At 42.7% G+C, this 24,303-nt stretch overlaps 2 protein-coding genes, 2 non-coding genes and 1 pseudogene across 4 annotated transcripts; all 5 read right to left on the reverse strand.

Moving 5' to 3' along the window:
* Window positions 1-2: 2 nt before the first annotated feature.
* On the reverse strand, window positions 3-11,229 carry SUMF2 (sulfatase modifying factor 2). The gene is made up of 9 exons (XM_063089597.1): window positions 11,166-11,229; window positions 8,968-9,124; window positions 5,664-5,778; window positions 5,446-5,490; window positions 4,931-5,081; window positions 4,069-4,124; window positions 1,945-2,029; window positions 1,617-1,761; window positions 3-387 (listed from the first exon to the last, which is right to left on the reverse strand). The coding sequence occupies exons 1-9, from the start codon at window positions 11,227-11,229 to the stop codon at window positions 303-305; spliced, it is 903 nt and encodes a 300-aa protein (XP_062945667.1). The 3' UTR covers window positions 3-302.
* A 906-nt stretch (window positions 11,230-12,135) lies between these two features.
* Window positions 12,136-22,901, reverse strand: CCT6A (chaperonin containing TCP1 subunit 6A). Its single transcript, XM_063090630.1, has 14 exons — window positions 22,673-22,901; window positions 22,263-22,326; window positions 19,586-19,720; window positions 18,431-18,604; window positions 17,694-17,797; window positions 17,187-17,297; window positions 16,742-16,901; window positions 16,565-16,647; window positions 15,414-15,510; window positions 14,934-15,081; window positions 14,257-14,390; window positions 13,791-13,893; window positions 12,814-12,886; window positions 12,136-12,541 (listed from the first exon to the last, which is right to left on the reverse strand). Exons 1-14 carry the CDS (start codon window positions 22,807-22,809, stop codon window positions 12,469-12,471), a joined length of 1,596 nt encoding a protein of 531 aa, XP_062946700.1. The 5' UTR covers window positions 22,810-22,901; the 3' UTR covers window positions 12,136-12,468.
* LOC134374415 (small nucleolar RNA SNORA15) lies at window positions 14,697-14,833 on the reverse strand. Its single transcript, XR_010023263.1, has one exon. It is a non-coding gene; the product is annotated as a small nucleolar RNA SNORA15 (small nucleolar RNA).
* On the reverse strand, window positions 18,746-18,879 carry LOC134374422 (small nucleolar RNA SNORA22). Its single transcript, XR_010023269.1, has one exon. It is a non-coding gene; the product is annotated as a small nucleolar RNA SNORA22 (small nucleolar RNA).
* Window positions 22,834-24,303, reverse strand: part of LOC134372517 (small ribosomal subunit protein mS39-like) — a 41,774-nt pseudogene continuing 40,304 nt past the window's right edge.

Raw genomic sequence — 24,303 nt, forward strand, 5'->3', positions numbered from 1 at the left:
CCTTTCAGAGCACTCTTCCAATTGTTTGAGTAGTTGGCCCCTATATTGCTAATACTTGACTCCTAAGAGAAACCCTCAGCTCTTGGCCATAGTTGGTAAGTTGGGCCCCTTCTCCCAGAGACAGCGGCAGTCCTCTTCTGAGGGTGAGTCCTTGCCCACCCTGGTGAGAGGTGCCTGCCACCGAAGGGGCAGGAGGCCATTCCTGAGGCTGAAGTTGCAGAGCCTGGAGTTTGGCTGTGTTCAGAATATGGCCAGGGAAGGACAGAGGTGCCACGGGACACTGTTCTCATCTGCATGGCTGCTCACAGCTCCCCAGGAGGTCGGCCTGCACTGGAAGCACAGCGGAAGCCCAGGTTGTCCGAGGCTGAGTCTGGAGTGTTGCCCATCCTACCACCAGAGAAGAGAGAGAATGGACATTGGTTGAGATGGGGGCCTGTGGGCCTTACCCACCTTCCCTGCCTGACTCCCCAGGGCCTGCTGTGGCCTGGTGCACCTGGGGACTGGGGTCATGGTCTGGAAAGAAGCCTGGTGTGTGATGGCAGGTCCTGAGCATGTGTCACTCCTGGGCGAAGGGACAAGAAGAGGCCTTGGGACAGAGAGGGTGAAGTGAGGGTGGCCCTGAGAAACTGCACTGCAGGGCAGGCAACACGGTGACCAATAACTTATACTGTTAGGAGTTCAGAATGACTCAGCTGACGGCCAGTTAGGTCAGGTGGTTAGAATAGTAACTCCAAGGTCAAGGGTTTGGATCCCTTCATGGGCCAGCCGTCAAAAAGAAACGAGACATCACAGTGCTAGTTGGCACTTGGTAAGAACTTTCACAGATGCTCCTGTAACTAGCCATTTCCCAACTGCTCTGGAAGGCAGGGTCTGTCCACCGTTTTACAGGTCCAGAAGTGGATACAGGAGAGATCAAAATGTCTCACCACAGCCAACCCCTGCTTCAGGGGTAGAACAGAATTGGTGGCAAACCCAGTTTCCTGGTTCCCAGGCCAGTATTTTCTCTCCTCCATCCTGAAGAGGAGGTGAAGGAAAATCAAGAGGTTTCAGTGTGTCAAAGAAACATCTGCAAGCCTGATATCCTGAGACCACAGAATGAGTCCTCAAGGAATCCAGGGGTTGGAGGAGTTGCAGAGAGATCAACAAAATTAAATCTACAGATTAATGAGGGAGAGGGGGACTCTGCCATTCGGGTACCACCACTAACACCTGTGTGAAATGAGCAGGTCCCAGAAAGCTTGCTGAGCCTTTTTTCCTTGTGACACAAAGTGATTGTAAAAACCGACTTGTCATGTGCCCACCAGTCTGCAAGTCAGTAATTCCACTGATGTGGCCATTACACTTCCCTGCCTCTGCCCACCTAGCTGTGAGGACAACAGGTGGAGCCGATTTGATGAAGATGCGCTGGCAGGAAAAGGTCACAAGTCATCCCGGGCCCTCTGCTTTCATGACAAGCATTGTGTGCTTTTTCTCTGTACCCACAACTGTTGGTGGAGGTAGGGGTGCAGAGCAGCACCCACACCAGCTCTGGTGCCACCTGTGCTGTGGGAGCCCAGGATCCAGACCCTCAGCCCCCAGCAACCGAGTCGTGAATCCCCTTGGGCTAAGCCCCTCACCTGGTGGTGACCTGAGCCCGGTGATTGGCGGAGCCATCGGCTGTGTCAATCCAGGATGCCCCCCGCAGGACACGCATGTCCTGGTCTGCAGCCTGGTATGGCGATGCTGTCCACTCCCACACATTGCCCACGAGGTCATAAAGCCCTGCAGCACAGCAAGCAGGTCAGCCCCAGGCTGGGAAGTGCCAGACCCAACCCTCCTACTCATCAAAGGCCCTGGGGAGCAAACTGGGGGTGGGGGTGGGGGTGCTTTTCTCTGCCTCATCTATCAGGCAGAATGATCCCACCAATTTGTGAGCACTGACAGCAACCTGATGATAAATCTTACCGTAGTTGTTCTGTGGGGGGAAAGCATTCACTGGGGAGACGCCATGGAAGCCGTCCTCAGCTCTGTCACCCTTGGGGAACTTTCCCTGATGGGAGAAATTAAGGCTAAAGGATTTAGATGGGTCCTGCCTATCCAAGGAAAACCAAGGTCAGCTTGCTGTATCATCCGGGGTAGGGGGAAGGGCCTGGGGCAGTGACCTAAGGTTCCTTTGTCCAGGTCCCAAACCAGTGGCCTCATGTCCTCCTTCATGACCTCCTGGCTGGATTAGGAAGAGTGTCTGTTTCCCCTGTGCCAACAGCACTCAAACCCACCCCACCCGATTTCTCCACTCTCAGCAACTCCTCCCCTCGGCCTTGGACCCTTTGTGCCATGGTGCCTGGGGCAGAGAGGCTTCCCCTCCCGTCTGCCATGTCCTGCACCCCTGCCTGAGCCCCGGAGCAGCTCCTGCCTGCCTTCTCCGGAGGGACTGACGCCCACCCTGTGCTCGCTGGTCATGCCTCTTTCCCTCCACCACCAGCAGACTCAGCTCCCCTCACCCACCCTGACTCCACCTCCCTACTCCTGCTCTTTACCACCAAAATTCTTGAAAAAAACAACTTATATTTGCTGATGCAATTTGTTCAACCTGTTCATTTTTGTTCTCATTAAAATTAGGGTTTAGCTGCCACCACTCCACGGGAGCTGCCCTTAAAAAAGGGAAGATGACACCAACGCCAAGGGTCTGGATTCCTGTACTGGCCAGCCACCAAAAAAAAAAAAAGAAGATGAAGGGATTATAATTTACTCAACACTAGTATGTGCTACTTCTGTTACATTTACCTCTTTCTATCTAATCTTCACAATGTTGTGGGGCAGGCACTGCCTCCATTTAAAAAATTAGCAACTGAGCCTCAAAACAGTTAATTCAGTTACCAAAGATTAAGCAGTGAGTAAGTCAGATCGTCTCTCTGCAAAGCTCTGATTCCAAGCCAAGGTCATCTAAAAGTTGTCTAACCCTCAGGCCCTTTTCAATGCTCCTCTGCCTAAAATGCTGGCGCTGTGCTCCGCTCACTCTGCAGGCTCCCCGGGGGATGTCATTCTCACCGGGGTAAATGCTGATGACTCCCAAACCACCTGCTTAGACCCAGAACTTCGTCCCAAGCTTCAGACTTGTATCTTCAATTTCTGACCGAGCACATAAATGACCTGAAGGCACCTCAGGCCAAGTTGATCCTAAAGTGATCAAGTTCTATCCTCTGACCCGACATGAACAGATCTTTCTGGATAGCAGCGGCACCATCACTATGTTGCCCAAGCTTGGATTCATGTTGAATCCAATGTCTTCCACCCCTCCATACCTGATTCATTGCCAAATCCTGCCCATCTTCTCGGACATGTCTCTCCTCTTTGGCTTCCTCTCAATTCCACTTCCACATAATTCAAGTGTTGACAACACCCTGAGCCACTGCCACAGCCTCAATTTCAGAGATACTCTGCTACCACTACAGCTCTACCTCATCTGGTCCTGCACAAATGAGCAACAATTAGCATCTCTCCCAAATCAAAGTGATGTTGTTACTCCTGTTTAAAAACATGGAGGGTAAAACCTAAAACCTAGCTTGGCACACCTGGTCCTTCATAATCTGCTTCAACCCTCTCTCTACTTCATCTCCTACACCCCCAAGGCTCTGTGCTCCAGCCTCCATGAATTTGTCACATCTCTGAGCACACAGTGCTCTTTCCCAGTATAATGCCAGGCACTTAGGCTGTTTCTTCTGCTTGGAATGCCCTTTCACTTTTCACTTGACAAACTCCTATTCCATCAGCTCAAATGTCACCTGCTGGTTAGAGTATGGTGCTGATAACACCAAGGTCTGGGATTTGATTCCTGTACTGGCCAGCCAAAAAAAAAAAAAAAAAACCCCAGAAACAAACAAACAAAAAAACCCACAAATAGGGCTGGCCAGTTAGCTCAGCTGGTCAGCTCAAATGTGACGTCTCTGTGAAGTCATCCCCAGCACCGTCAGGCAGTGATTTTCTCCAACTCTGCAAATCTTTAATACATAGCCCTCTGAATCCAAGCAAAACGCTTGGCCGTGGCAGTTCTCAATCAATGCTTGGCACAAGGAGGAAAGTAGGTCTTACCTGCCACAGGTTGGTGCGGTTTGGCTGGAACTGGTTCCCCCAAGGGTAAACCTGACCTGCCAGGAGAGCAAGGAGATGGCAGAGGAGGGAGAGGCGGAGCATTGGGGGAGGAAAGAGAAAGAGTGAGGGTGTTAGGAGGGGATTTTTTTTACCTCCCGGCCATGCCCTCCTTGCTGCACTGCTTCAGGAGCTCAGGGGCCTCCTGATTTGCTCCCGGGCAGCACAATTCTAAGTACAGTTCTTGGCCAGAGCCAGTCTGTAAACTTTGTTACCAGTTCATGTCCTCATAAGTACAGAAATTGAGAGTAAGCATTGGGAAATGTGTTAATTGACTTAGGCTGCATAAATGAACAAGTAAGAAGCAATCTCATTTGTAATATTAAAAACCTTAACTGCTGATGCACCTAGTATTCGTTCAGAGTGTATGTAGAGATGCTTGATGTGAGGACTGCTTTTCACTTTCACAGCTTTCTGTGTAGTTAGGATCACAGAATGACAAAGCTATGAGCAAACAGTGATGCTTTATATTAATCCTGTTCCTCTATGGAAAAGGTGTGTAGTTTTTTCCTCTTTTCCCCTATGCTGTGTTGTTCTATTTATTGAAATGTAACTTACATCTGTGCAATCTCTAACAAAAAAAATTTTTGTCTGTTTTTTAATTCCATTTTTCCAGTTATTAACTTTTATGGTATTTTTCACATGTATTGAGATGGATTAGAAATGAAAATGAACTTGTCCTTCATCACAGATAGTTTAAGAAGTACTGCTCTAGAAAACACAGACCCCTCCCACCCTTTAAAGCCCCCCATGCAGGGCAGGATGAGGAAGAGAATAAAGGGAAATCGTCTTGGCATTTGTATACCCTTCAAGCCCCCTCGGGCAGCAAACTCCCACTCCTCCTCAGTGGGCAGCCGTTTCCCTCGCCAAGCACAGTAGGCACGAGCGTCATTCCAGCTCACGTGTACCACTGGGAGCTCCAGTCTCTCTCGGATGCCAGAGCCAGGACCTGCAGGCTGACAGCCAGGATGAAGTGAGACAGGCTTCTGGGAGCTCATGGAAGTCTGAGGGAGGCTAGGCTCAGGGCGCCTGAGTTCAGCTTTTACCACTAGATGAAGCAAGGAAGTTGGAAGAGATAGTCTGGTGAGTGAGGCGCACCCATAGACAGAGACCAGATGTGAGACTAACGGGAGAAATGCGATGGGCAACGGGGAGGAGGATTAGGGCAGAAGAAACAGCGTTGCTTGACTATTTCCCTGAAATTCCCCTGTCATCCTTTTAAACTCAGAACTCCTGGATGGACAAGGGGTCTGGGGAAGCCTGGCTTCCAGAATAAGAGTCAGGAGGGGTAGAAAATGAGGTAGAGGAACCAACCCTTACCTGCCTCCAAAATGCCTTTTCCACTGGAAGCCACCAGAGAACAGGCTGCAAAAAAGAAGGAGCATGACTATGAGACGCTCTGACACAGCAAGGCCACTTCCTGACTGAGCCACAGGAGGCAGAACTGTCCGCTGTGGCCCAGGGGACCCCACACCCCACAGGATTCTTTATCTAGGTCCTACTCCCAGCCCCTCAGCTGCAAGACCAGGTTCTCTCACCTCCATTTGCCAGGTCACTTTGTTTCTTATCTCACTGGAGACAAAGTCCTCAAACACAAAGCTCCATCCAAACATCTCAGCCTCTGTCCGGTACTTTTTCTCCCTGACAAACTCCCTGAAAAGACATATTTCATCTGATTCAGCTGATAGGGTTCCATGCCTCAACCCCACGCTCTCCTGCTCCAGGAAGCCTCCTATATCCTTGTACTGTAAGCCACAATCCAGAGTTTTCATCACCTCCAAGGAATTAACCTGAAAGCCTGAGCAGAAAATTTTCTTTTAAATTAGAATTTCGTTCACATACAGTAAAATTCTTTTTTTTTTTTTTTTTTTTTGTCTTTTTGTGACCGGCAGTACCGCGCTCAGCCAGTGAGCGCACTGGCCATCCCTATATAGGATCTGAACCCGCAGCGGGAGCACTGCTGCGCTCCCAGCGCCGCACTCTCCCGAGTGCGCCACGGGGTCGGCCCAAAATTCACTCTTTTTAGTGTAAAGTTCTGAGAATTTTGACAAAGCGTACAGTCACCACCATAATTAACATACAGAACAGTTCCATCAGCCACTGCCCCAAATTCCCCTGTGCTCCTTGTAATCACTGACCTGGTTTTTGTCCCTACAGTTTTGCCTTTCCCAGAATATATAAATTGAATCAGATAGTATGTAGTCTTTTGGGTCTGGCTTCTTTTACTTAGCAAAATTATCCTGAGATTCATCTAATTTGTGTCTAGTATCAGTAGTCTGTTTCTTTTTACTGCTGAGGAGTACCGTATTTCATTGTATGGATATACTGTATTTTGCTTATACATTCACCAGTTTAAGGTCATGTGACCCAATTTTTTGAGATGAATCAAGCCACTGAGCAGGAGATTTAGGGTGGGGAATGGGTCTCTTTTCTGAAAGGTCTTCATCCCATATCTAATCTCACAACAATCACAGGCAGTACAGAGAAGAGGTGTTATTGTTACTATCTCCATCTAACAGATCAAAGACACAGAGTCAAATGAAAATAACATACTGAGATTTTAGAATGGATATTTATATAGTTGGTGTGGTTTAGTAAATTTCAGCAAGCAGACTGCCAGGATAAGATGGATTGTTGACCTTGGGCCAACAGTATCCTGTCTGTTCAAGGCCTCTGATGTGAGAAGACATTGTTCACCCATCAAAGGGGCTTTGAGAATGAAGGAGGTGATCAGGAGGTTCTGTAGCAATAGCTGCTTACCAACTCTAGCTCATCTGAACAGTTTGAGAATCTTTCGCCATAGAGAAAACAAATCATGACATTCTAAGCAAAGTTTAGGGACCTGTTAGAGGTGACATTATATGTCCAACATGTTATAGGACACAATTTGAAATATAAAAGAATGCCTACTTTGCATATGTCTAGCTGTTTCTAGTTTCATGATATGGTGCAAGCCTGATCAGGAGCGATTTCTCCTCCAATTTAAAAAAATTTCCTGTTTAAAAATACTTTTTAAAAGCAATGCACATTGTTTTTAAAAAAAAGATGACCAGTAAAGGGATCTTAACCCCTGACTTGGTGTCAGCACCACACTCTCCCAAGTGAGACACAGGCCGGCCCTATTATTTACTAATTTTTCTACAGTACAATGTGCATTAGAGCCGGCCCATGGCTCACTTGGAAGAGTGTGGTGCTGACAACACCAAGGCTGCAGGTTCAGATCCCTATATAGGGATGGCTGGTTGACTCATTTGGAGAGCCTGGTGCTGACATCACCAAGTCAAGGGTTAAGATCCCATAACCGGTCATCTTTAAAAAAAAAAAAAAAAAAAGAAAGAAAAAGAAAAATTAGTAAATACTAATTTACCTCCTGTGATTGTATTTACTAATTAGTAAAAAAAATGAGAATCATCCATTATCACACCAACTAAAAGATATATCCTTCCAGACTCTCTCCCCTCACTCCCCCTCCACCCCAATTTTTAAATAGCTTTAATAATGTGCCTTCCTCCTGGAAGTATTTTCATTTTAAAGTCACCAAAACATGGGCAAAATCCATGAACTAATGCAATACTTCATCTTCCACAATTTTTATTTTGCTTCATTTTTCCTTCATACAGAATATTTTATGCATACACATTGTACACGCAATTTTCAAAAATGAGATCATACCCTATGTATTGTTTTGTAAGCTACTTTTTTCACTTAATATGTCATAACTATTTCTTTTCAACAAGATTTTTTGTTTTGCTGGTAACCCCAAGGCCAAGGGTGCAGATCTCCTTACCGGCCAGCTGCCCTCCCCACCAAAAAACAAGAAAACAAAACAAAACCACCACCCCCCCAAAAAAGTTTTTTTTTGGGGGGGGGGGCAGCTGGCCAGTATGGGGATCTGAACCCTTGACCTTGGTGTTATCAGTACCGCACTCTACAAAGTGAGCTAACTGGCCAGTCCTCAACAAGATTTTTAATAGCTGCTAAGTACTCTGTTATATTGATATAAAATGTTTGAGTCATCCTTAAATTGTTAGAAATTTGTTTACAATGTCATTTTTGGAGCTAAATGTTTTTGAATGACTTTCTTTCCTTAAGGCAAATCCCTAGAGGTGGAATTACGGGGTCAAAGGGTCTAAGGAACACGTATATACCAACAATCCTTATGCTACTTCAGTCTGCGTCTCCTGAATCAATTCTCCATCACCTCCTGCAGCTTTTTACCTTGAAAATGTGTAAGTCCACGAATATAATACTTAACCCATTTCCCATTTACATTATTGTCTTCCCCTTCCCCATCTCTCTTTTTATGTATTTCCTCCTTGGACCATTTGAAGGCAAATTACAGATATTTTCTGAATTATTTTTCATTTTAGCCTGTGGCCTTGGAAAAACTGAGGCAGCTCACCATGGCTTCTTAGATTGAGCTGGAACCACAATATCTGACTCCTAAAACAATGCCATTTCCCTCAACAAATATAAAGGGAATTTAAGGGACTCTCACCTAGAATGACCTTTCTCCCAATCCTTTCACCCCCACAGAAGACATTTCTGTTGAGTGTTACATCCCTTTTGTTCATATTTCCCAGTGCTATGCCTAGTGTAATGGAAATACACTCGCTCAAGAGTCAGAGAAGATTTGAATTCCACCCAACTCTTCCACAAACTGAGAGAGTTGGTCAAACGTATTTGGACTTCAGATTTTTCACCTGAAAAATGTGGATAACACTTATCCCACAGTTCTACTGCAAAGATGGTATGTGGCAGTAATAAGCTAGCTTCCTTTTAGATATTAGGAATGAAGATTACAACGAGCCTTTACTGCTCCTATAAGAACACTTGATGTACCTGAAATCTTTGTTGGTGACAGGAAATATGTCTATGGCAAAGGGTTTTATTGTCACTTCCCGGACAGGTCCTTCACCATCTCTGCCATCTGGAGAATTTGTTCCCATCAGGAATCTCCCACCTGACAGCTGGACCATGCTAGTAGCCTGTCCATTCCCTGCAGAGATAAAGAAATGTTATCAGTATAGTAATACACACATATATTGGATCATTTGTAATATAGTATAATAAAAACAAAGCATGGAGGCTTAAAATTTTGGCTTTAAATTCTTGTTCTGTAACACCAAAGTCACCAGACCAGCCAGCTGCAAAAAAAAAAAAAAAAAGAATTCTTGTTTTACAACTTCATTTGCTGGGAGACCTTGGGCAAATTACTTAATCTGAGATTCAATTTCTTCATCTGTAAAATGGAGATAACATCTATCTCATAGGTGGTAGCCATATGAATTTTAAAAAATGTGTGCAATGTTGGGCATATGGTAGATTTTCACTTACCTCTTCATTCCTTTGCACAACCTTTTGTCCCAGCTAGGTAAATCTAGACACTATACCTTGAAAAATATCTAGCACTTTCTATCCATATTTCTGTTTGTGCTGTTTCTCTGCCTCTTCCTCTCCACTATTATCAATTCTTTTTTTTTTGGTGTGTCGTTTTTGTGACCGGTAAGGGGATCGCAACCCTTGGTGTGGTGTCGCCCGCACCGTGCTCAGCCAGAGTGCACCAGCCATTCCTATATAGGATCCGAACCTGCGGCGGGAGCGGCGCTGCGCTCCCAGCGCTGCACTCTCCCGAGTGCGCCAGGAGGCCGGCCCGCACTATTATCAATTCTTAGTGATTCTCACCATTATATTATATGCTCCAGAAGAGAAGGAGGGCCAGCCCCGTGGTGCACTCCGGAGAGTGCGGCGCTGGTAGCACCGGGGCCGCGGGTTCGGATCCCATATAGGGATGGCCGGTGCACTCACTGGCTGAGCGTGGTGCGGACCACACTTTGCCGAGGGTTGTGATCCCCTTACCCATCAAAAAAAAAAAAAAAAAAAAGAAGAGAAGGGACTACCTCTATTTTGCCAGTGCATCCTTGACACATCGCACAAGTGTACAATGATTATCATCAAATAACTTGATGTTTGAATGCCCTCAGAAAATCACAGAATAAAAAGGATCTTTACTTCAACCTTCTTATTTCACAGGAAAAAACCAAGATCCAAAAGAGTAAAATGACTTAAAGACCTGGTTAGCAAGAGATAGGACTCTCTGTTTTTGTGGCTGGCCAGTATGGGGATCCAAACCTTCGACAATCAGATTTCTTTACAGTGTGGTTTCCAATAGGCCACACTTCTCTGGCTGGATGTACCACTTCAGGGTGTTGTCTCCAGAAAAGCACTGTAAGTTCCTCAAAGGTAGACCCCAGATTGTGATATTCCTCAGACCCTATCTTTTGGCCCTCTTCTCATTCTCACACACAGCGACTTCATCCGTTTCCTCAACAAATAAATTGCAAGAAAAAAAAAAGGGGAGCAAGCAGAGAAACCTCACACTAAAAAGAGAATTAAGAAACAACATACAACTGCAATGTTTGAGCTTTATTTTGACCCTAATTCAACAAGCAGGGCTGGCCGGTTACCTCAGTTGGTTACAGCGCAGCTTTGTGACATCAAGGACAAGGGTTCGGATCCCCGCCCCCCCCCGCCCCGCCCAATAGGCAAACTATAATTTTAAAACATACATGGCATGGGTGAATTTGGACAGCCTGAAATATTAAGGAGTACTGTCTATTTTTCAGGTGGGAAATGTTAATTTTTTCTTGACTTCTTTCTTTTGGCTATCAAGCTGAATATTAACGAATAAAATTGTATAACGCCTGGCTGCACTTCAAAATGGCTCCAGAGAGGGGACAGTGGGATACCGAAGGGGCAGAGTTGGAGACAAAACTGCGACTGTTTCAGCTTGGCGATGGGCACTTGGGGAGCGCGTCACATACTCCCTTTTTACTTCTTTTATGTTCGAAAGGTTCCAAAATAAGAAGCAGAAAGTAAAAAGGGAGTCAGGTACAACATGGTCTGTTACCACCTCCCCACGTCGCCGGCCGCCCCAGCGCGTTCAGGAGGGCCACGGTCTCTCTCCCGCCGCGCGGAGCGTCCCATTCCTCTCCCGGGACACGCGGCGACAGCGGGAGGCCGGAGGCCAGCACACCGACCTGGCTTGAGCCACGGGCCGCATATGAGCGGCAGCAAGGACAGGAGCAGGGGCGAGACACCCATGGCGGGAGCAGGACGAGCGCGACCCTGGACGCATGCGCCAGCGCATTCACGCCGGCGGCTGCCCCCGCGCACGCGCCCCGAGCGTCCCTGGCGGTCTCCAACCTCGACTGACGGCCGGTGACGCCCAGACGCCGAGCTCACCGCCTGCAGCTAGCCAGGCAATTAAGAAGCAGGTTCTTAAAGGTTACCGAGCGCTGCTATCATTCCAGAAGCCCCTTTAATACTATCTTAACTGATTTCATTCTCTTTAACATTCAGATTGCTTTTGTGCATCATACCACTGCAAGACCACAGAAAAGGTTTCAATTTAACATTTATTGCACACTCGCTGTAAGCAACTGCCAGTTCCTCAAAATAGTTTAGTAACACAAATTCACCTTCAAGGACTGCAGAAATATACCAACTGTGAAAAACAATCTTGTGGAAACGAACGAGAGAACAGTAATTGGAGAAAAATATGACAATAGCTTTGGGTGGTTATTTCACATAGGCAAAAAGTTTAGAGGCTTCAAAACATGGTCAGCCTCAAAATGTCATATTTCATGAAATAACCCTAGCCCTTAGCCACTATGCCTCCAGCCATCTTTCTACCTCTGCCATCTTTTTACCTCTTTCTCTATTTCAATTTTTGCCACTCTATACTTGCAGCTCTCAACTACCTTGCTCCTAGTTCACTCCTCTTCCTACAACTTAACTTTTCTGGGGAGCAAAGATATTTCAGAAGTGTGAAGTCCAACTAATCTGGTAATCTTACTCACAGAAATTTATACAAAGTAGAGGGATGCTTTCAAAATCTTGACTTACGTGTTATTTGTATTAGCATAAATATTTAAAACAAATGCTTAATAGGGAACTGTTGGATAACTTAAAATACATTTATAAGAAGAAATTATTAAGCCATTAAAATTGTTTTTCAAGGAATATTTTTAATAACAAGATAGATAACATATGCTTATCTAACATAATTTTATGTCACTGCGCAAAAGCAAAACATCCTGTTCATTGGAATACAAGGACCTCCTTTTTGTGTATATGCTCAGTGCAGTTTAAAAAATACTGTAATTATATTTTCAGAACTTCAGATTTTGAATAGGTGCCAGTGTTCTCTCCTGTTTTCTTAAGGGAAAAGAAAATTCCTTTGAAAATCATTTGAAGCTTGGACAAAAATTCCACAGTTGTATTCCTCAGGATCACTCTGTAGAGTCTTCAAGATTCATATGATACAAGACAAGCTTAAAATCAACCTTTTAGAGAAGACATTCCGGCTCGCATGATCTCATCAACCAGGAGAATGTTGGTGGCAATCACAGTGCTGAAAGGGGGAAAACAAATCAGATGGTTCAGACAACACGAATCCTAATTCAACTCAACTTCCCATTTCCAATTAAACTGCACATGTTACATCCAATTAAATTTCCCCTTTCTCCTCTATGTGTAGAAGGCTAATTTAGTTTCCATATTTCCAGTTGACTGCATTGTTTGGGGTTGTGGTGGTGGTGGTGTGTAACTAGGCAGAACATACCAAATAAAAAGAGTATGATGATTCCCTAAAGGTTATTTTAATTTTGGTTTTCCCAAACTTACCAGGAGTGAAGAAGCTGTTTCTTTACACAGTAGTTATCCCATATGCCTACTTCTGCTGCTACTATTGGCTCACCTGAAAGGTAACCAAGTCTTCTTAAAATCACATATAGTACTAAGATCAGATGAACAGAATATTGTGTGCTTCTTTGCTCATCATTAATTACTCATTTCCTTAAGTAACAACTATGAGAATCCAAAGCTGCTTTATTAGTCCAATTTTCTACGCCAAACCACAACCCCTGTCCAAAATACCTTTTGATGAGTTGCTGACCTCTATCTACTTAAAAGACTTTCAGTAATAGGGTACTCTTGTGTCTGTTCTGGACACATTCTTGTTTATCTGTACTAAAGTAAAGCAGTTGCACTATAATCTAGCTAAAATAGACATCATTTCCCTCATTCCAGAAACCTTTTCTGTTAATGTTGATAACAATAAGTCTTTTCAGCCAGCCACCAAAAAAAAGTTACAAATATTGCACAGATATATGTGGTATCTGTCTTCCATTTTGTACTTGTATAATTTGTGTTGTTACAGTGCTGAAGATCAGGACTATAATAGTTTCATTAGATTTAGTCTCTTTTCCCAGCATTTCTTGCTAACCTTTGTTAGTTTTTTCACCCATTGATATGATCACTTAATGTATTTTCCTACCAAATTTAATTGATAAAACCCTCAGTGGGGTTAAAATCCCCCACTGAGCAACATCTTCAACCTGTTTTTTTGAAAGTCTTCATGTCTATTCCCTTAATTATCTAGGCATTCCACTTTTATATACTTTATTCCAATTTAGAACTAAGAGTTCCTTGATAGCACTGGTGTCAAACTATAAAGCAACTATCCAAGATTCTTTTGCTCCAATTTTTTTTTTCTTTTTGTGAAGCTGGCAGGTACAAGGATGGTCCCATTTTTGATCTTCCTGGCTTTACCTCACCTATGAATCTAGTTCTCTCCCCTACATATAGTTGCATTCTCTTACCTGTGTTCAAGTCCACACCCACAAGTTGACCTGATTCTGAATGTTCTGCTTGAATTTTAACTAATGTTTCCTGAAGGTCAAAACCAGAGTTCTGGGCAAGAACCTAAAATAAACAAATTTAATGCTTGAAAAGAAAGGATCTAAGCATGACGGTGAAGTCTACAATAAATGAACAGTATTTTTAATTTAAAACTATACTCCCAATGAGTACAAAATAGATGATATTTGTCTATTTAAAACAAAAACAAAAAGTAAGCTTGTACTCAAGTATAACCCTTATGCTGCAAATCTTCTTAAAATAGTTATCTCTTGCCATCTGAAGCTTCAGATATTCAAGCCTCCTAAGAGGAACCAAATACATTTAGATGATCAAACTCGTTTATCCAAAATCCACCTTATGAAAAAACCTACATTATCAAAATGGTTTAGCATAGTCCAGAAAATTCACTGTTAAAAGTAGCCACACCTTGGGAATAATGAGCAATGCATCAGCAAACGCTTGGACTCCCAGTTGGGCCCTCCCCTTCACACTGGGCTTATGTTTAATCAGGGCTTCTGCCATTGCCACTTCCACTGCACCAGCACCTGGAACCACACAGCCTGACAGATGGGGAAAAGAGAAATGCTAAGTGACCAAAAAAACAAAAAACAAAAAACCAAAAAACCAAAAAAACAAAAAACAAAAAAACCCCAACAACAACAAAAACCCCCAAACCTCTAGAACCAATTACAAGGAAAACACACACACGCAAAAACCATTAATTTCTTACAAATTCACCATAACCACATCAATCTAAATATTGCATTTGAAAGCTACAATACAAGCAACTAAAATATCAAACAGCAGAATGGTTCTACTTAACTAGCACTTAGCAGCCCTTGCAAACTAGTAGTATTAGTTCATTTATTTGTATTCACCTTTAATAATGACATGCTATGAAAAAACTTAGCATACCATCGCAGTCATTTTAAAGGGAAGACTACTTTTGCATGGTGTCTGGCTGTGTAAACTATTGATAAAAGAACACAGTATTCAGCCATGCGCCTTTTGGACCAGCAAAAACAATACAATTTATTAATCCCTGCACTGGCCCCCAAACAAACAAACAACCAAAATACAATTTAAATACACTGAAATCTTACCATCATCAATAGCATTTTTGACAGCCCTCAAGCCATCTCTTATTGCGTCTTTGATTTGAGTGAGTGTGTGTTTATTTGGTCCTTTGATCAATAATGTAACAGAGCGAGGATTGTTACATTTCTCAATAAAGGTGAACTTCTCTTCTCCCTATGTGCAGAGAAGATATTATTTTCAAAAACAAGATTTGTTTGTGCAAAGAATGAAAAGAAGGGAGGAGCTAATGGAAAGAATGGTAAGTAGCATATTAATAATGACCACCACTGATCACATTAAAGCAAATTTCTTTGAAAAATCACATATGAAAGAAATGGCTTATTGTTAGTAAACATACACCATCAAGACTTAAGCAAGCAAAGAAAAATCTGATCCCAAGTCTGAATGAAGTTTTCTACTAAAGAATTAACAGGGATGGGCAGGTTAGTTCAGCTGGCCAGAATGCAGCCTTATAACACCAAGGTCATGGGGTGGGATACACTTACCAATGTATACTCATAGACAAGTCCTGCGTGTCCCAAACAATCAGGATTTAGGTCATCAAAAGAATTTAGAGCTACCCCACCACAAGCAAGAGTCAGCCTGAAATATTAAAGTGTTTTAACGGAGATGTATAAGCAATGTTACCAGTTATGATTTAAAAAAAAAGAAAAAAAAATTTAAGAAGCAGTTTTTCATAATTACATACTAAAATTATATTCTAAAATGTATTTTAACCTAAGCCTTTCCACTCACCATTAACCAGCTGAAAAGTAGTCTTTTCATTATCTGTGGGGGATTGGTTCCAGGCCCTGTCATGAACACCAAAATCCACAAATACCCAAGTCCCTGATATAAAATGGCATAGTATTTGCACATCCTCCTATACACTTAAATCATCTCTAGATTACTCATTATAACATACAATGTAAACAGTTGTTATACTGTATTGTTTGGGGAATAATGGCAAGAAAAAAAATCCGTACATGTTCAGTACAGACACAATTTCTTTTCCCGAATATTTTCAATCTGTGGTTAAATCCATGGATGTGGAACTGATGGATTTGGAGGGCTGACTGTATTCCTCAGATATGAAATCTAAAGGTGGTCAAGAGCTCTTTATTGTGGTGAGCTCTCTGAGAGAAAGTATTTCTCTGAAAATTCTTGATGCTGTCTCTTAACGAGAAAAAATATGTACATGGTTTAAAAATAAAACAGGTATATACTGATATTCATAGCAGCAATATACACAATAGCCAAAGGTGGAAACAACCCAAATGTCCACTGACAGATGAATGGATAAACAAAATGTAGTACATACATACAATGGATTATTATTAGGTCTTAAAATTCTGGAGATGGAGAGTGGTGATGGTTGCACAAAAATGTGAATGTAGTTAATGCCACTGAATTGTACACTTAAAAGTGGTTAAAGTGGTAAGTTTTGGGTAGTGTGTGGTACTGATAACACCAAGGTCCAGGGTTTGAGTCCTGTACCAACCAGCACCCCTCCCCGTCCCAAAAAGCTGAATTTTGTTATTTACACTTATCACAATAAAAAAGAAAAATAGAAAAATAAAATTGGGGGAAAAACAATAATCCCAATTCATGTGCAAAATTAGTAAAATTCACGTTACTCAGATACTACTACACATACCTCTCCATATTTCTCCTTTTAGCTCTGCGCAGAGCTACTATGCCTTCCTTTGCGAGAGCATCTAAGGAAAGAGGGTCAATTCCCTATAACAAAAAAATTAGTTTCAACACCTTTCACCTTAAACATAAAAGGAATAATACAGACTTTTAACTTATATATCAAATTTTTCATTCTCACCTTTTGATTAATAACAACAAATCCTTTATCTGAATCACCACAGACTTTCTTTTTCAGTTCTATTATTTTTTTAACTCTATCTTCAATGAATTTTCTTTCAGCTTTTACTAGTTTTTCTCTCTCTTCTGCACTCTTGTAGAAAAAGCTAGAATTCACTTCTCTATTTAAGAAAAAGGTACAGAACAGGAGGAAATGTTTATTTTTTGAGTAAAAGATAAGATAGCAGCCTCAGAAACTGAACCGGTTTTAAGATTGAACAAATGAGTCACTGTGCTCCAATTTCCCCTTGTACATTTTCAGAGGTGGTTTTTATAGTTCTCGCAAACCAAGTAGAGAGAGGCATTATTGTCCTTACACTGGGGAAAATGAATTTTATAAAGTGACTTGCCCAAAATACCAAGCTCCTCTATTCCTCTATTCCATTTTTAAGGGGCTATACACTTACGTTTTTTCATATTCTAATGACACATTACACGTGAGGATGTAAGCATCTTCTACTCTTTTCTTCATGTCAGGATGCCGTGCCCCATGGTCTAAAACAAGCCCTCTGATTAAGCTGTTAAAACACATAAGAAAATTATATTTTTATTCCCAGATAGAGATATAACAAATATTAACAAAATTAAAACACCTGAGACTATACTGATAATTTTCACACGATCAGCTTTATTTCTTGAATTATTTAAATAGGACTTTTGGGTGAAAGCTAGGTAGGTCAGATGTGAAAAGCAATATCCAAGAACATGCACAGCACACCATTCCCCTCACTTCAAGAGGAAATATTATGAAGAGTAAATATAATACTCACCTAGCAATTTATTCAATTTGTAAATATACATTTACACATTTTATATCCAGACATAAAAAAAAAGCATAAAAATATATACTGTATAAAGCCCCTGTAAATTTCTAAACACCCTTGAATAGTATTTCATAGCATTCTACCACCTACCTTGTATCAGTTTCAGATTTATGTTTCATTTCCATGATCTCAATCATGAAAAGGTCAATAGCTTCATCTTGTTTTTTAATGGCCAAAATGGAGTCCACTACAGCCTACAAAGAATAACCATTAAATAAAATTCAGTTTGCAGAAGGTGAAACATTTAAGTTGGTTGTTCTTCAGAGAAGCTTAAAGTAGACAGTTTATTCACTTTAGAACCCCTGAATTGCTTTAAGTCTTTTTCTATGAGCAAACAGAATACCTTATATATAAAGGGCTGAAGTAATTTACACTTCTGAAATCTCAGTTTGTAATTACCTAATAAATTACTAACATCCTTCTGGCTATTTTATTATGAATGTTAACTGGAAGCTTTATAATAATGAAATCTCCACTTTACAAACTTTTAATGAAAGCTCCGATTATATTTTTATAACCTGGTAAGGTATACTATTTCCTCATTTTACTTTTTAGAGACACAGATTAGGTATCATTACCATAAAACTGAACCCACTTATTTCACACAGGGTGCTGTTGTGAAGACTTTCAGTCACAGCACCCTGTAACTGGAATTGGGAGCTGGTGTTATGACACCAAGGTAAGGGCTCGGATTCCCATACCAGTCAGTCTCAAAAAAAAAAAAAAAAAAAAAAAAAGGAATTGGTAAGTATACTGATGTTTCTGCTGTCAAGGATTTTCCAGAGAGGTGTACTGTACTAAGACACATACTAAATTTAACACATTACCTCTGTTAAGACATCTGCAAGTTCAGCATGAACTTTAGTACGAAGAGATGTTCTGGCCACATCTATAAGTGTTTCTCTGTCCATCTCTCTGCTTGCTTTGACTTGTTCCAAAAATTGAAGGGCTTTTTCTTTTGCAGCTTCAAATCCTTCAGTGATTATTCTGGGATGAAGACCCTACAATAAACACACAATTGCAAAACCATCGCTAACACTTGCATCTTCAACTAGTTGCAGCTATAGTTCATGATAATGTTCAGGAAATTTCTGAAGCGATATTCTGGATCATTTATACTACTTACTACAATTAAGGTAATATACTGTGCTGGCTTTCTGAATACATTTAAAAGGATAAACACTCCTTTCAATGCAGAGGAAAAGAACAGACATTGCTCTAGCACAGAGTCAAAGCCAAGAGAACTACAAAGCACACTTGGATGTTCACTGTGCAAACTACCAGGAATATTGCCCAAACCCAAAGCTGTGTCCTAACAATTTGGAGTCAGTAGGAACACTGTATCTTTTCTATAACATTCTGAAGTTAATTTACATCATTAACTAACAAAAATAAACAGAAACTAAGAGTCTGCTTTCCTTCCCAAGAAATTTCTTTTGTGGGGGCCAGCTGGCTGGTACAGGGAGCTAACCCTGGACCTTGGTGTTATTAGCACCATGCTCTAACGAACTGAGCTAACCAGTCAGCCCTCAGGAAATTTGACAGTAGATTAGTAGTCACTGAGGTCTGCTTTAACCTTGGAACTACTCACGGCTAAAACAGTTGCAGAATTCTTACTTAATGTAAGCTTTTGGTTGTCCTTTTCTTTATAAATATGCCTAGTTCTGAACATTCCATTTGTGGATCTCAATTATTAATCTATGTTCTAGGGAAAGACAGAAATCATATACACAATGCAACTTAAAAAATTATTTTCAGGCCAAGGAAGGATCCATATCTCATCCAAGATCAAAAGTAAATTTGTGTCAGACCAGAGTAAAGACCCAAGTTCCCAGATTTAAGCTCCCTGATCTTTACATTCTACTGTATGGCCTCTGCTACTACTAATATACACTGACTTATATTAGACATTTATATTAGACTTATTTCTGACATTCCCTACACATAATAACCAAAGAAATAAGAAAGAGAGTCATATATACTTCTGAAATGTAGAGATCCGCCTGTTTCAGCAGCTCTCCAATGATGAGGACATTGGAAGTAGTACCATCACCAGTTATGTCATCCTGGGCTGTTGCTACTTTTGCTATTAAGGAGGCTGTTGGATGTTGAATTTGCTGGAAGCAGAAAAAGAATCACTTAAATGACTTAAAACGAAGCAGTCCAAATATACTTCAAATAAAATGTGTGAGGTATATTTCACACATTTTTTTTCTTTCACTGCTATTTCCTTGAACAAATTTCCCAAGTGTTTGGCTACATACTAATTCAATTAAAAAGTCACAATTAGCTATTTCACACATCAATTTATGATTATCTCCACTTTTCTGATGAGGAAACATGAGGCTCAGATAAGGTTTACTCAATATGACAGAGCATACAAGAAACAGTACCACGACAATTATAATCCATGCCTCTTTATGACAAGTCTAGGGCTCTTGTCATAAAGCTAGGTACCTTTTAATATGAAATGACAGCAGTCTCCAGCTGTGAATTGAATTATGTGCCCCCAAAATTCACTGAAGCCTGAATTGTGTCCCCCAAGTTTTATGTATTAGAAACTTGGTCCCCACTGTGACTGTTAAGAGGGCGGGAAATCCTATTATGGTAATTGAAAAGTGGAGCCTTGAAAAGGTGATAAGATTGTAGGACCATGCCATAGTGAATGGATTAAAAATGGTGGTCAGGGGCATGGTTCTAAGGGCTGTAAGAGAGTGGAGTCTCTCTTGCTCTCTCTGCTTCCTCCATCTCACAATGTGATACCCTGTGTTGCTGAAGCCACCAAGATGGAAGACCCTCATCAGCTGTCTTACATGGACTTTGGACTTCCTAGCCTCAGAAACTGTAAGCAATAAATATCGTTTTCTTTATAAATCACCCAGTTCTGTGTTTTTTGTTTTTTGTTTTAAAGATGACTGGAAAGGGGATCTTAACCCTTGACTTGGTGTTGTCAGCACCATGCTCTCCCAAGTGAGCTAACACGGCCATCCCTATATAGAGATCCAAACTCGTGGCCTTGGTGTTATCAGCACCACATTCTCCCAAGTGAGCCACGGGCTGGCCCAGTTCCATGTATTTTGTTATAAGCAACAGAAACAGACTAAAACACCAGTATTACTTGGCATCAACCAAATAATTAAAAGAAAAAAAATATAGACCTTTTAGCAAAGATCACCATGGATCCTAAATTACTGTATGGAAAGGTTTTGGAAGAACAGGACATTCATCACATCGAAAGTCACCCAACAGATTCTTAATTACAAAGGATCCTATCAAGGCTCATGCACTGCATTTGATTGTTTTTATTCTCCTTTAATCTATAATAGTTCTCCAGCCTTTTATCTTTGAGGACACTGACAGTTTTCAAGAATCTAGGCCAGTCATCTTCTCCAGTATGCCATTAGTTAAGTTTGCTGATGTTAAATATTTTTGGCAAGAATATTACATAGATGATACTACATATTTCTCAGAGTTATATCAATAAGCAAATAATGCCAGATTATGAACAGACTTTTCTACTGGATATGGGGAAACAGCAAAGAGGTAGAACATTTGAGGGGACAACTGTGAAGACAAAGATGGACTGTATATATCAATGTTAATAGCTATGATAACAGTTTTGTGATTATGTGGAAGAATGAATGTTCTTGCTCAGAGTATATTAGATATGAAATGGCATGTCTACAACTCACTTCCAAATGATTCAGGGAAAAAAATAAATGGAGCAAAATGTAAACAATTGGTGAATCCAGGTAAAGGGCATACTTTGTTCTACTTTGTTCTAATTATTTTTTCAACTTTCCTGTTGATTTGTTAATTTTCACAGAAAAAAACCTGAAAAACAGACCCCTGGAGATTGAAGAGAGGTGAAAGGGGGAGAGGTCTTCTGCGGTGGGGACAATGATTTACTTATTAGCTAAGATGCTGGCTTCAACTGTTCACTTTACTCTTTAAACTGTAAGTGTTTAACGTACTTCTCTGTACTTATATTGTATCTCGCAATAAAAACCAAATAAAATTAAAAACAAACAATGCCTCCTAAATTAGCTAATCCTTACTGAAGACATCTTTCTGGATGTTGATGGCATGGTATACTACTATAAAAACCCTAAATTTTATCTTAACTCAAACCAAAGGCAAGTCATTTCCTTCTCTTGGATTTTAACTACGGGGTTTTGGGAACTTAAGTATGAGTAAGGGATGCTGCCCTCGATAATTTCATTTTCTTGATCTCCGGGACTTAAAAATGTTAAACCAAAGACAATTTTACCTTCCCTCCAGTTGGAGATGGAGATAAGATTAACAGAAAAATTACAGTTTAAAAAAGAGAAAACCTGTAATCATTCTGCCATTTTTTGCCCATCTGTCAATCAGTTACCCTTAATTTTTCAGATTTTGTTATAATCAATTTTAACAATTACGATCCTTAACCCAGACTGTAAATGGCAGAAGAGCAGAGATTCAAATGGAGGCCTGTCGATTCCAGGGCTACTACTGACATCACTTTTCCTCTCCCTTCACTGTATGAAACATCACCCTGCTGAGAGTCGATCAATACGATTTTCTCCAGGACTGAGAATGAGCATTAGAAATCTTTCTACAAATCAAACGTACTAGGGAAAACCAAGACCTATCTGCCCCAGCAGAGCAGGCGCTCACCATTTCATGCAGCAGCACGTTGCCGTCTTTGGTAAGCTTGATGTCTCCGGCGCCAGAAACGAGCCTGTTCAGCGGGCAGAAATGAACCAGTGACTTTCCCAACGGAAACCACATTAAGAGTCCCACAGACACTGGGTTTGTCCCAGATCCCAGGGACCGGGGGCTGCTGTCCCCTTCCCTCGGAGGCCCAGGCCCGACGTGGCTGCCAGCCCAGCGGGCGGGGTCCGCTTTGTTCCCCGCTGGGGCTGGCGGCATCGCCACACGCGAGCAAGCAGCCGGGAAGAGGGCCCTGCGCAGGACACAGAGCCGACCGGAGGCGCGGGGGAGAGCGGCGGCGGGGGCGAGCCCGCGGTGCCCTGCGCCATGCCCGCCCTCCCGGGCCGCCCGCCCGCCCGCCGGCCCCGCCTTACATCTTCATGGTGCCCTTGGGCCCCAGGTTGGTCCTCAGCACGTCCTGCAGCCCCCGCGCCGCGCTGATGTTGACCGCCAGCGCCGCCTGGGCGCGGGCCACTTCGGCCTTGGGGTTCAGCGTCTTCACGGCCGCCATGGCTGACCCAGCTGAGGAAGAATACTAGAGAGACGCAGGGTGCCGGTCGACTCGCGTGGCCGGGAGGCGCCTGCGCGGCTTCTGGAACAGTCGGGCGCGGTGGCCCGCCCCCAGCGTGCCCGCGCGCGCGCTCATTGGGCCGCTGTGCGGCGGCGCCCGCTCATTGGGCGGTGGACCGCGGGCCCGCCTCTCGCGCGGGGTTGTGGCGTCATTCCCGACATCCCGGGCTCCTGAGTTCCATTGCGGCCGCTGGCTTGGCCCAGCCCGCGGACCGGGAGCCGACGGATGGGCCGGAGCGGGGCGCGCGGCCTTCTCTGCGAGGCAGGGTTTGTGTGCGTGACCAGAGAGGCCCCAGGGCGTAGGGCGGGCTCCTGTCCCCCACTCGCGCGGTCTCTCGCTGCTGTTATTCCTTTCAGCCACTAACTGTGAGAGGGACGGTCCTGGGTGCTGTGGGGACAGAGAAGTGGGTCTGCTAGGGACCCTCCCCCGGGATCATGCGGCGTTTCAAAGGGAAGGTGAAGAGCTGAGCAAGTCACGCGGCCTGGAAAGTGCTGGAGGCCGTTAGGAAGCTGCAGGGTTGGTGCGAGGGGAGCTGGGAAGCGGGAGTCAGGCTCTCCGCGGGGCTCCGGGACGCCGCTGAGGCCTCGCCCAGAGGCAGATTCCAAAACTCAGACTGGATTGACAGTGGTGTCCAGCCTTGAGAGTACTCTTTTTTAAAATAAAACGTTCCCAAAGAGTTCCACAATTGTTTTCTGGTGTGTAACTCTGCCCCCGTCCCCACCCCGCCCGTATTCCAGGTACTCCGTAATGCTTTGTGTTTATCTTAAATAAATAATAATGAAAAATTTTCCGAATTCTAAGGGTGCCAAAGGGCATTTGATGAAAAGTCTCCCTCCCTCCTCTAGTTCAATATGCAGGAGACAAGCACAGTTGTCTTTAGATACTTTTAATTCCCCTGAGCTCCCCAGACGCTTTCTAAATTTATAAACACGGGAATGGGATCACTTCCCCACACAAATGGCGATTCATGATACACAGTGTTGGGTGTATTGAAGTATCTTGCAGATTGTTCCATATCAATGCACATGGGCAATTGTCATTCTTAACAGCTGCGTGATATTCTTTGTAGGAATGACATAACCTGTCACCAACTGGCTAACATTTAGGCTGTTTCCAATCTTCTGCTGTTCAGGCTGCAGTGAGTAATGCTTTTAAGTGGGTTTGAGAATCACAGAAGCATCTATTTAAGTTTGAGGACTAGCACTGCACAGTAGAAGAGACTCATGATTAATTCTGCAGTCGTTACTTGGTGTGCATACAGATTTATTATAACTGGTAAAAATAAAAATAAAAAACCGAAAACAATAACCACTGTTACATATGTATGGAGAGACTTGCACTCTCCTGAGGTGCAAAATTTATGGGAGCTCCAAAAATCTCAGTAATCAGAATCTATAATATTTTAATGCAATATTTTTTTAAAAAGCAAAATAA

Source organism: Cynocephalus volans, chromosome 3 (assembly GCF_027409185.1).
Source record: "Cynocephalus volans isolate mCynVol1 chromosome 3, mCynVol1.pri, whole genome shotgun sequence".
Lineage (NCBI taxonomy): Eukaryota > Metazoa > Chordata > Mammalia > Dermoptera > Cynocephalidae > Cynocephalus > Cynocephalus volans.